The sequence below is a fragment of the Peromyscus maniculatus genome, chromosome 3, assembly GCF_049852395.1.
Source record: "Peromyscus maniculatus bairdii isolate BWxNUB_F1_BW_parent chromosome 3, HU_Pman_BW_mat_3.1, whole genome shotgun sequence".
NCBI lineage: Eukaryota > Metazoa > Chordata > Mammalia > Rodentia > Cricetidae > Peromyscus > Peromyscus maniculatus.
Genome location: NC_134854.1, coordinates 140,916,706 through 140,929,744, shown reverse-complemented (window position 1 = coordinate 140,929,744; position 13,039 = coordinate 140,916,706). Strand labels below are relative to the sequence as shown.

Genomic DNA, 13,039 nt, shown 5'->3' with positions numbered 1-13,039 from the left:
CATGAAAGAACCAAGAACCAAACCTGCAAGAGACAGGGCAGGGAGACAGGTCAGCCAACCTTTGCAAAATAAAAATGGATCAAATTCTCCCGGTAAACTAAAAAGAAAGGAAAGGGGGCGGGGGGGGGGGATGCCATTAGTAGTTAGTGCAAAACTTGAATTTAGGGTAGGTATAAATAGGCCTAATGAGAGATTTTGATGAGAGAGAATTCAATACACACTTAATGCACATGTGTACATAACAGACAAAACTAGAAGAATGTCTGCTGACATATTAATACTAATATTGAATATCACTGTGTAACGGAGCCTTTTTTCAGCTCCGGCCTTTCCAAATTTTCTACAGTAAATATTATTTCCTTTCTCTTCCAAGGGAAGGGCTTCCTTTTCCAAGGAGAAAAGACAGAATGACTACTAGAAGGGATGTGTTGTGATACTTAAAGCTTACTATAAATTAATAATGCAGGTTTTGGCTCCAGGAAGGACTAAAAAGCACTTGTGCATGGAAGCCAAGATTTAGCGGTGCTGAAGATGCACTGCGCAGGCAAAGCAGATCTCAGTGAAATAATGCCAGCACCGGAGGGGCTGCCAGACGCTCCATCACAGAGAACCGCTGTCGGCAAATGGGAATTCCTGGGGAGAGAAGCCAGCCAGTGGGACATACAGTTAATTAAGAATTAAAGATAAACTCTTAAATATAAAGGATCTTGGGAATAGCCACCACGGGCATTTAATTCCCCAGTATTGGAGGCCGAGCCTTCATCCAAAACAGGCCTTCTATGAACTTGTTACATAAGACCAGAGTCAATACCACACTCAGACAAGAAATGGGGGGAAACACCAACATTTATCGTGATAAGGCTGATCAGTCTTCACTTGCCCTTCAAGCATTTGTAAAAAGCGAAAGTAACTAGAAAAAAAAAATAACATGTACCTTGAGAACCAGAAACCTCATCCCAAGCCAAGTATCAAGCTGAATAAGATTTTTTATTGGAACACTAAAAGAAAAAGATACTAACTTTAAATTAGGGCTTGGAGTGTAGTGGTAGAGAAGGTGCTTAGCATGCACAAGGCCCAAGATTCAGACCCCAGCACTGAAAACAGAACAATAAAAATAAAATGTATACAATATGAAACAATTACTGATGAAATTCCACAGTTACATTGGGTTGTTATTGAAATAAAAGAAGGCCTAAAAATGTGTAGGATCCTCTGGAATATACATTTGTTCTGTAGGTCTGACTAAATGATCACAAATTTGGTTCCTCTCACAATTTAAGAGAGGAACTGTCCAAAGTAAGGTGTTAGCAGGCTGGTTCTTTCTGGAGGCCTTGGGAGAGAACGGGTTCCACATCTCTCTCTGTCTTCGGGTGGTCTCAAGTACCTTGCTCCATCCCTCAGTCTCTACCACTCTTCACAGTATGACCTAGTCTGTGTGCCTCTGGTCTTTTCTTCTTGCCTTAATGTCACCCAATCACATTGGATAGGTGGTCTACCGTAACACATCATGACTTTATTAGTTACCTCTGTGAAGACCCTGTTTCTAGCTATCTTAGTTAGGGTTTCTATTGCTGTGAAGATACACTTTAGATGTAACCAACCATCTTATTAAAATAAGAAACACAGAACCAATGTAAAAGAGAAAGCCGAGAGGTCAGAGCTCAGAGCTAAAATCTTACCTCCTGCTGTGCTCCTAGCTTCCCCGAGAGAGTGCTACTTCCTGTTTGTCTGTCTTTAAATAGTCTTTCTGTTCTGCCTTCTCATTGGTTGTAAACCCAACCACATGACTGCCTTGTCACTGCCTGTAAGTACCGCCCTCCAAGTCTTAAAGGCATATGTCTCCAATGCTGGCTGTATCCCTGAACACACAGAAATCTACCTAGCTCTTCTAACCACCACACTCTTGCTATGGCTCTAATAGCTCTGACCCCAGGGCAATTTTATTTATTAACATACAATTAAAATCACATTTCAGTACAAATAAAATACCACCATATTTCCCCTTTTCTATTTTAATAAAAAGAAAAAAGGCAAAAGGTTATAACTAACAAAAGAAAAACTATATACAAGAGTACAATAACTATACACAATATATACAAGTAACAAATACCTAAACGATGTCTAGTCCATTTGTATTTGACAAATCAGAGAAAATAATTCCCTTATCTATCCTATTTTGGTAAGTCCAAAATGTATCTAATTCACTTTCTATCCTAATTAATCTTCAACTATAACTAATTAACCTTCAACTCCCTCAGAGACTCAAGAAGGAAATAATATTACTTAACAAAAATAAAAACAGGAAGTGCACGCAAGCAACTTCCAAAAATTTGTGAGTTGACAGAAACAGCCAGCTGCCTGGACAGTCACCTGAGGTTTCTCCGCAGTGTTGGGGCACCATCTTTAGCCTATAGGCTTAGCATATCTGGCAGACTCATTTGTGAAGTAGGATGTACACAAGGTCAACAGTTCAACCTCACATTGGGTGAGAGCAGTCCATGTACCAGAAACACCTCAATTCCACTAGTGTCCTGTCATGATTCAGGATTTTAAATTCTGGAAATTGTTGACAGTTTTTGAATTCTACAATACACCATGACCACAGCAACTCTTAAAAAGGAAAACATTTAATTGGAGTGGCTTAGAGATCAGAGGTTCAGCCCATTATCATCATGGTGGGACATGGCAGCAGCATGCAGGCAGACATGGTTCTGGAGAAGGAGCTAAGAATTCTACATCTTGATCCAAAGGTAACAAGAAATGGGCCAAGTTTCACACTGAGCAAAGCTTGAGCAAAGGAGACCTCAACACCCACTCCCACAGGGACACACGTCCTCCAACAAGGCCACACCTACTAATAGTCCCTCTCCCTATGAACTTATGGGGGCCAATAACATCCAAACTACCACATTCCACTCCCTGGCCCCCATAAACTTGTAACCATATCATAACACAAAATACATTTATTAGTCCAACTTCAAAAGTCCCCATAGTATAATCATAGTCTCAACAATGTTTTAAAGTTCAAAGTCTCTTCTGAGAGCCATACATTCTCTTAACTATAATTCCCTATAAAATCAAAATAAGGGGCTGAAGAGATGGCTCAGAGGTTAAGAGAAGTAACTGTTCTCCCAGAGGTCCTGAGTTCAATTCCCAGCAACCACATGGTGGCTCACAACCATCTATAATGACATCTGGTGCCCTTTTCTGGTGTGAAGGTATACATGCAGGCAGGACACTGTATACATAATAAATAAATCTTTTTTAAAAAATCAAAATAATTTCTTGAGTTCCTTATATATTCTGGATATCAGTCCTCTGTCAGATGTGGGGTTGGTGAAGATCTTTTCCCATTCTGTAGGCTGTCGCTTTGCCTTGTTGACCGTATCCTTTGCTCTACAAAAGCTTCTCAGTTTCAAGAGGTCCCATTGATTGATTGTTTCTCTCAGTGTCTGTGCTACTGGTGTTATATTTAGGAAGTATGCCATTGCCTATGCCAATGCATTCAAGATTACTTCCTACTTTCTCTTCTAGCAGGTTCAGAATAGCTGGATTTATGTTGAGGTCCTTGATCCACTTGGACTTAAGTTTTGTGCATGGTGACAGATATGGATCTATTTGCAGCCTTCTACACGCTGATATCCAGTTATGCCAGCACCATTTGTTGAAGATGCTTTCTTTTTTCCATTGTACACTTTTGGCTTCTTTGTCAAAAATTATATGTTCATAGGTGTGTGGGTTAATGACAGGGTCTTCAATTTGATTCCATTGGTCCACATGTCGGTTTTTATGCCAATACCAAGCTGTTTTTTATTACTGTAGCTCTATAGTAGAGCTTGAAGTCAGGGATTGTTTTAAGAAATGGGCTATAGAACTAAACAGAGACTTCTCAACAGAGGAAACTCAAATGGCTGAAAGACATTTAAGGAATTGCTCAATCATCAGGGAAATGCAAATCAAAACAACTCTGAGATACCACCTTACGCCTGTCAGAATGGCTAAGATCAAAAACACTGAAGACAGCTTATGTTGGAGAGGATGTGGAGCTAGGGGAACTCTCCTCCACTGCTGGTGGGAATGCAAGCTTGTACAACCACTTTGGAAAGCAATATGGCACTTTCTTAGAAAATTGGGAATCAATCTCCCCCAAGATCCAGCTATACCACTCTTGGGCATATACCCAAGAAATGCTCAATCATACCACAAGAGCACTTGCTCAGCTATGTTTATATCAGCATTGTTTGTAATAGGTAAAACCTGGAAACAACCTAGATGCCCTTCAACTGAAGAATGGATAAATAAATTGTGGCACAAAAATTCAAAATATAAAAACAGACCACATTACTTCCAACATAATGGCACAGGATATACATTACTATTCCAAAACATAGGGAAGGGAGCATAGTGAGGAAATACTGGACCAAAACAAGACCAAAAGCCAGCTGGGAAAACTCTAAACTTTGCATCTCTATGTCCGATGTCAAAGTGCTCTTCAGATCTCCAACTCCTTTCAGCTTTGTTGACTGCAACACACTTCTCTCTCTTGGGCTGGTACCACTCCGTTAGCAGCTTTCCTCAGCAGGTACCCCACAACTCTGGCATCTCTAATATCTTGGGGTCTCCAAGGCAATCTAGGCTTCTTCTTCACAGCTTCATACAATGGCCTCTCTAGGCCTCCATTCAGGGACACCCCTGACACATGCCTGGTCTCAGTGGCTTTCCTTAGCTGCTCCTTGACTCTAAAGCCAGAACTGTGTAGCTGAAGCTGCCAAGTTCTGCTGCTTACATGGGCTGGAACATGGCCCCCTTGTTCAATTACATCTTCATCAGCTTCCTGCTTTCCATGGTTTCCTTCACTGCCTGAACTTGGCTATTCTGGAACTTGGTCTGTAGACCAGGCTGGCCTCAAACTTAGAGATCCACCAGCCTCTGCCTTCTGAGTACTGGCATTAAAGGCATACACCACCACACCTGGATCTAAGCTTTTCTTTAATTCCTTTTCACAAGTTGGAAACTTAGCTGGGTGGAATCTTGTCCTGAGGTCACCACTCCCTTTATTCCATTACTTAATCTGTTTGTCTCCTTGAACTTAAGACAGTTCCATTCCACTTCCTGGTGCTCTTTTAATCCTCAAATTGTACACTTTATATTTTTACTTTCTCAGCTTGTTCCTTTCCATTATAAATCTTCATTAGAGTTCACACTAATAACCACATTACAGAATCTATACTAGCTGTTTTGAGATTTCTTCTGCCAAGGGAATTAATCCAAAACTTTTCAGTTTAGCTGCAGGCAGACTTTTTGACAAGGGCAAAAACAGCCACATTCTTCACCAAAATATCACAAGAACAATCTTTAGCCAACATACTAAAATTATTCTCCTCTGAAACTTCTTGAGCCAGGCCCCAACAGTTCATCAAACTGTCTTCCATGTTCCTACTAGGATGACCCACTAAGTAGTACTTAAAGCATTCAGCTGCTTTTCTAGTCCACAATCCCAATGTCTGTATTCCCTTAAACAAAAGCATGGTCAGGCTTATCACAACAATACCCCCACTCCCAGTACCAACCTCTGTCTTAGCTAGGGTTTCTATTACTGTGAAGAGACACCATGACTACAGCAACTCTTACAAAGAAAACATTTAATTGAGGTGATAGCTTACAATTCCAGAAGTTTAGTCCACTATCATCATGGTGAAACATGGTGGCCTACAGGCAGACATGGTTCTGGAGAAGGAACTGAGAGTAATACATCTTGATCTGCAGGCAACAGGAAGTGAACTGAGTGTCACACTGAGTGAAACTTGAGCAAAGGAGACCTCAAAGCCCACCCCCACAGTGACACACTTTCTCCAACAAGGCCACACCTACTAATAGTGCTGCTCCCTATGAGATTATGAGGGCCAGTTACACTCAAACTACCACACTAAATAAATTCACCTTCTGAGTTTTCAAGTAGATGTGAGTTTGGGGGTACTCCTTTCAACCCAATATAAAAGATAAGTCCATTTGCACTTTGTTGTAGTTAGGATTCTTTGACTGCATGTGTCAGAAACCACTAAGTCCAGAATGGTGGTACATATCTGTAATCCCAGCATTTGAAAGCCCAATGCAGGAAGATTATGTGTTTGAGGCAAATCACAGATACATAATAAGCTCTTGTTTCAGAAAACAAACAAAAAGGAAGCTATAAACAACCTCCAGTGAAGGGAACTGAAAGCATGCTGGACTGCCCAGGAGTCCAACAAAGCCCAGGACTGGCTTTAGCTTCAGTTTAAATTTGATGCTCAACATGTTCAGGAGCCATCACTCACTCCTCCTGAGTGACTCTGCTTGCTCCCATGTGCCAATCCAGAGCTGGGTTTGAACTCAGGCAGCCTGACCCTGTCGCTCACACTGTTCGCCATCACTTCCCATATGATAAATGTTACTTCCAGCCATATCCTCTTCCCAGTGCAAACCCCATAAACTTCACAGCTTCAAAGAGCACCCAGTTACTAGCTCACAGTTCTATCAGAAGTCCAGCCATGGAGAAGTGGGGGCAATCTGCTCAGGGACTCCCAAGGTCAAACTCAGTACACTAATTAAGCCAGGGGAAGATCCCCCAAGCACATTCAGACTGTGACTGAAATTCTTCTCCCACTCCTGTTGGTGTGTGGGCCCTCCTTCCCTGCGAGCCCCCAGTCAGCTGGGGATGACTCTTAGCCCCCAGAGACTGCTACCTTTGCTCAGTACACAGTATTCATTCATCTGGGCCTGTCAGGGCCCACGTGTCCTATTTACTCTTCTGCTCCCAGCCAGAGAACGTACTAGACTTCTTGTAAAATAATCTTTTTAGTACATATACAGTGAACAAAGTATAGTTACATATACATAGGAATTCTGGACTTTTAATGGGCTCCTGTGGTTAGGTCACCAGCATTGTTTCCCTTTGGTCAGGTTGTAGGTGCTGTGTGACATGATCAATCACAGGAGTACCATGTATCATATTCTCACTCCGTGGGATTTCACAGTGCGTGCACACTGGTAGTGAAGGGCAGGTATCCTTGGGAGGACCCTAGAACTCTGTCTATCACAACCCCTCTTGCAACTGCTTTTTAGCTTTGCTTCTCCACCAATATGAGACTAGTGTCTGAGGCAGCAAGCGTCTAATGAAGTCTAAACTACCAGAGCAGAGGCCTTCGGGTTTCTGCCTCCACTGTTAGATTTCTGCACTTCCTTCCCTGGGGGACTCATCGGAGATCCTTTGGACACATATGTGCCCCCTGTGTTGTGTATGTGTGCAGGAGCAGTGGACTGTCCTTCCCGCAAAACCTCTCCATTTCCTGCAGCTGCACAAGGAGGTTGTCTTAGTTAGGGTTTACCATTACTGTGAAGAGACACCATGATCACGGCAACTCTCATAAAGAAAACATTTAATTGAGGTGGCTTGCTTACAATTTCAGAGGTTCAGTCCGTTATGGTCATGAAGGGGAGCATGGTGGTGTGCAGACAGACGTGGTGCTGAAGCTGAGAGTGCTACATCTTGCAGGCAACAGGGAGTCCACTGACTGTCACACTGAGTGAAGCTTGAGAAAAAAGACTTCAAAGCCCACCCCCACAGTGACACGCTTCCTCCAACAAGGCCACACCTCCTAATAGTGCCACTCCCTTTGGGGGCCATTTTCTTTCCAACAACCACAGAGGTCATTGTGAAATGTCAGCCTCAGGATCAGCCTGGATACTGCCCTGCAGGGCAGACAGTGTCGAGGCTGAGACGTGAGTGTCTGCAGGCGCCATCAGGCTCTTTAGCACTAACCAAAAGGGAACGTGGCTTTTGTTCAGGGGGACTTTTGGCTAGCTTGCAATGGAGTCAGAAAGGAAGGAGAATGGCATTGGACAGGGCAAGAGAGGACAGTCAGAAGGAAAGAAAGTAAAGAGAGAGGGAAGGGGGAAGTGGAATGAACTAGAAACTATGTGATGCCTCAGGGTGACTTGCGGGGCTTCCCAGCACATCAGGGATGTTTTCAGTCTGCACTTCCTTCTATCAGGGAACCTAGAACAAGCCAATGAAGAGCTGCGGGCCATCATCAAGAAAATCTGGAAGAGGACCAGCATGAAGCTGTTGGACCAGGTGGTGCCCCCCGCAGGTGGTGAGTGTTCCCTGCATTCCCAGACCAGGGCTCCTGGATTTCTCCACCTTCCTGTCCTCCAGCTGTGCTATCATTGACAGTGCAGACACAGCCCTTGAGACCACCATGCTTGAGTCCAGCGTGCTTCTGGGTCCTTCTTTCTCTGGACCCTCTGTGGGCTCCGAGGACCTACTTGGTTGTCATGTCCTGCACAAGCTTGGATGCGAACTATCCATCTGGAAACTTGCTGTAATCCCACATTCACACGTGGGGACAGGCAAGCCCTTCCTTGCTTAGGGGTTTGCCAGAACTTTCGTGGGAACACTACAATATATGGGTATAGATTTACCCATAAGCCACCGGGCTGACTGCTCTAGATTTGCTCCAGAGCTCTGAAGGAAAGTTGCCTGAAATTTATCACATCTTTTTAAAAGCTCATTTTCCCCCTAGAGTAGCCTTTCTCACGCCTGCCAAACGACAAGCCCCCTTTCATAGCAAATACTTCATACCATTCCTATCACAATCCCAAATCGAAATCGTAGATAACCTGTCCGCACTTGTCATTTCCACAGCACTAGTAGAATGCTCTACAATGAGGGTTGTTATAAGCAAATGTATTCCATATAAAAATGCTCAATACACCTGTACAGAAAGCTATAACTGATGAAACCTTCACATGAAACACTTAGAATGAAACATTGTTGAAAGTAAACAAGATAGCATTAAAGGCTGTGAACACTTTTCATTTGTCAGGTATATTATATTAACATGTTAGTTGAGCCCACACATTCTGGAAACGTCCTTAAGAGGTGAGACTTCGGGCTGGAGAGATGGCTCAGTGGTTAAGAGCACTGGCTGCTCTTCCAGAGGTCCTGAGTTCAATTCCCAGCAACCACATGGTGGCTCACAACCATTTGTAATGAGATCTGGTGCCCTCTTCTGGCCTGCAGGTGTACATGCAGGCAGAACATGGTATGCATAATAAATAAATCTTAAAAAAAAAAAAAAAAAAAAAAAAAAGAGGTGAGACTTCCTGTTTGAGACCCACTTCCACTGGGGAAAGCAAGGTGTTCTGGGAGTCACCGTGTGCCACCTAATGTTCCGCTGCTTCATTTCATTTGCTGTCCGAAGCAATGATGTTCTTAGAAGCTCTGTAGGCTTCCAAGTGAGTGCAGTGTAGCTCAGGTGTCTGACTCAGGTCTGAGGGAACTTAGGACTCCAAGGTCATTCCCAGTTTCCCTCCAGGGAGGTGAGGGATAAGGACCGGGAGGGATGGAGGGAGAGGAAACTGAGGTTAGGATGTAAAATAAGGGCAAAGAATAAATTTTGGAGAAAAAAAAAAGAGGATAAGGACATGCTTGCTTATTTTTGGAAAAGAACTCAAGAAACTAGTGATGTGATGAGCTGTCACATTTCTGATATTCCTGATAAGCAGACAGGACTATGGTGACTTTTTAACGATGTACCTTTTTACATGTTTTCTTTTGTACTAAAAAATTAGTGCTAATATGTTAAAGAAATTTTAGGTGCTGAAAAAAACCAAGGAGTTCTGGTGGAATCACTCATCCTGTCCTCCTCTGTGTGCCTTAGATGACGAGGTCACAGTAGGCAAGTTCTATGCCACCTTCCTGATCCAAGAGTACTTCCGAAAATTCAAGAAGCGGAAAGAGCAGGGGCTGGTGGGCAAGCCTTCGCAGAGGAACGCACTGTCCCTGCAGGTGAGGGGCTGGAGGGAGGTACCTACACACAAAGATGCTGGTCACCTCCCCCTGACACTAGCCAGGGTCCAAGTCTCACTACCTGCCTAGAGGGTCTCACTACCTGCCTAGAGGGTCTCACTACCTGCCTAGAGGCCAGGCCCCATCCCAAGAAAGCTCATAAGCACGCCGAATTTTCCTGAAGGTGGCTGTGAGGACAGTGCTCTGCCCCTCTTGCATTCTTGCCCACACACTTCCCTCAGCCATCCTGCCAGCTCCCCAGTCCCCAGTCCTCTTACCACATCTGCTCCCGAGACAGCAGATTCTTGGCGGTCCTGTAATATGCCTTCATGTCTCCTAGCGTGGTTGGGGTGGGGGATTTTCCAGAGAAGCCCATCTCCTGGTGTAGATGCCCAGCTGCCTGGCAGAGAAGCAGAGAGGCAGGGGTCTGGGGAGGAGCAACTGGGTCCTGGCTGACTAAACATCAGTAGAAAGTCTTCACGCATCCCTCTGGGTTCCAGGCTGGCTTACGCACATTGCATGACATTGGGCCTGAGATCCGACGAGCCATCTCTGGGGATCTTACCGCTGAGGAAGAGTTAGACAAGGCCATGAAGGAGGCTGTATCTGCTGCCTCTGAAGACGACATCTTCAGGGTAAGTGCCATGACTAGTGTCTTCACAGAGTTCAGTTTGGAACGATGCCGCTGTGCTAAATTGGTGTTTACCTGATCTCTCTGAGGGGTGCCACATTCCTCCTGATCAGCTGTCTCCTGATTCCCTACCTCCTTTCCAAGCCAACTCTGTGCCATGCCATCCTCCTAGGACACAGCGGCTCAAAATACAGCCAGCTCTCAGAGAACAGGGGGAGCCTGTTTCTGTAAAGAAATTTTCCTAAAGAAGTTTCTCATCAGAAGGTGTGGAGTAGGAACTCCTGGGCCACATCTAATCTGAACACCTTCTTTATTCACCAGTATTTGAATATCTGGCATATCTAAGTAAAAATACAAACGTCTGGCTTTTGTGGGAGAAAAAAATCAGGTTGAGTGGCCACATTAGGTGTGGGTTCTTATGTGGTGGCTAGACAAGCAATGGTTGCCTTACTAAGGTGGAACATGTGATGTCCAAGTCACAGTGATACCCTCTAGGCCTCCTCCTCCTCTTTTCCTGGAGTAATATCAGGCAGTGGGAAAAACCACACACTGCTGTGCCGTACACCTGCAGTCTCCCATCTGGCGCCCTCGCGTCTGCTTCTTGCCAATCCCGGTCCCCAGGTCTGGCTCCCAGGCTGTAATGCACACAGAGAGCCAAGCCCAGCCCACCCTGCCATGACCAGCCTTGCATCCCCATCCTTACTGCCATCATTGAGATACCATCAGTGAATGGCCTCAGAGACACAGAACCATGGTAACACCACCCTTACAAGATCTAGAAGCCAAGGCCTGTCACCAGAACCCAAGGACCTTCAGATATCAAACTAGACAAACCTTGCAAACCACTATTCCCCCTGCCCCTAACCACTACTCGCCCATCCCTCGCTCCGGGACAAAGAAGGCATAGTGGAGAAAAATACTTGTTCCTGACTTTGAATCTCAAAGAGCCCCTACAGGAAAGGAAGCCGTGATATAATCGATATAGTAGACTCTTCACTCTTAGTTTCAATTGGACCCATACAGCTTGTCGCTCCACGAGCCGCTTGTATGTCCACTAAAACAATCTGGTTCACACCTTCCATTCCTTCTTCCCCCTATCACACTCACAACAAGCTCCACCAAGCCAAGCAGCTGGTTTCTGTGAAGGACCGCCATCTTGGACTGTCCTTGACAGCCAGCCTCAGTCTTTAGTGCTCTTTTGTGAACAAGCGTCCAGGGAGGCTTCTAGACCAGCAACCTCCTGCCTGCCCAGGCCCATGAGGGATTCCTGTCCTGGTGCCACATGTAGGGGAACTGTGGAGCCATGAGCATCTAAGTCCCTCCCTCTCCCATGTGCCCAGAGTGCGCGCCTCTCTGGAGGGCAAGATGACTTCCCATGGCCTGTGCTTCTCAACCACTGCCATGCAAGGAGCGGGAGGGGTGTAGAGAAGGAGGAGGGGAGAGAAGCCTTCTCCACCTACCCCTCTGTCTTGTCTGCAGAGGGCTGGAGGCCTGTTTGGCAACCATGTCAGCTACTACCCAAGTGACAGCAGGAGCAACTTCCCTCAGACCTTCACCACCCAGCGCCCCCTGCACATCAACAAGACGGGCAACAACCAAGGTGACACGGAGTCGCCGTCCCACGAGAAGCTGGTGGACTCCACTTTCACTCCCAGCAGCTACTCCTCCACGGGCTCCAATGCCAACATCAACAATGCCAACAACACTGCCCTGGGCCGCTTCCCCCACCCCACTGGCTACCCCAGCACGGTCAGCACTGTGGAGGGCCACGGGCCCCCCTTGTCCCCCGCTGTCCGGGTACAGGAGGCAGCATGGAAGCTCAGCTCTGAGAGGTAAGCGGGAGGGTAGGCCTGAGCACCAGGGTTCGCACACCCTAGCCAGTGGACACCAGGAAAGACAGACTTAGACCCCGCAGCCTTCTGCGCAGCCTCCAGTCTCCAGTGGAGGCTGCTGCCCCGAACTAGAGGCTGGAGCCAGCCTGCCACCCACATCTGCTCCTGCTCGCACGTGACAATGACAATGGGGACATTGCTCTGTTTCCCAGGTGTCTCCCGAGGTGCCTTACCTATGACAGTCCTTTTCCCTCTTATCCCTCCTCAGGGTGTTGACCTGTGACCCTCCAAGATGTGTGACTTGGGCCTGTACAATACAACCAGCCCCTGCCCTTTCCCAGATCCCTAAGCCTGGCTTTTCACCTCGTTGAGACTGGCCAGTGTGTCCACACCTCTGTAGCAGTAGTGCAGAATAGGTCCTGGGGTCTTGACCATGTCTCCCACCCCGGCCCACCCTTTCCTCTCTTGCCTGTGCTGTAGGACACACCACTAGGAGACACAGGTATGGTGCTGTAACTGCTCAAGGCCTTAAGGAAGCGTGCCCTGGGCTTCGGCAGGTCCCCTCTTCATCTGCTTCATGGCTGTAGGCTCCTGAGGAGAGGACTCCCTCTGTCTCTTGTTCATCACTCTTAACTGGCTACCCTTCCAGCCCACGGGTTCTTAGTGCGACTGTCCTTTTTCTTGCCCTAGAATATAAGCAAGAATTGCAGGCATCTCTTCTGAATCCCAAGTGTCCTGATCCACGGG

The 13,039-nt window shown here is 46.0% G+C and overlaps 1 protein-coding gene across 45 annotated transcripts in view; it reads left to right on the top strand.

The window, feature by feature from the left end:
- Positions 1-13,039, top strand: part of Cacna1c (calcium voltage-gated channel subunit alpha1 C) — a 658,960-nt gene that overhangs the window by 629,578 nt on the left and 16,343 nt on the right. For all 45 annotated transcript variants that reach the window (XM_076567723.1, XM_076567725.1, XM_076567727.1 and 42 more), the window contains 4 exons: positions 8,031-8,132; positions 9,702-9,829; positions 10,330-10,464; positions 11,940-12,292. In XM_076567723.1, the coding sequence (XP_076423838.1) occupies positions 8,031-8,132; positions 9,702-9,829; positions 10,330-10,464; positions 11,940-12,292 (718 nt within the window). The remainder of the gene's footprint in view (positions 1-8,030; positions 8,133-9,701; positions 9,830-10,329; positions 10,465-11,939; positions 12,293-13,039) is intronic.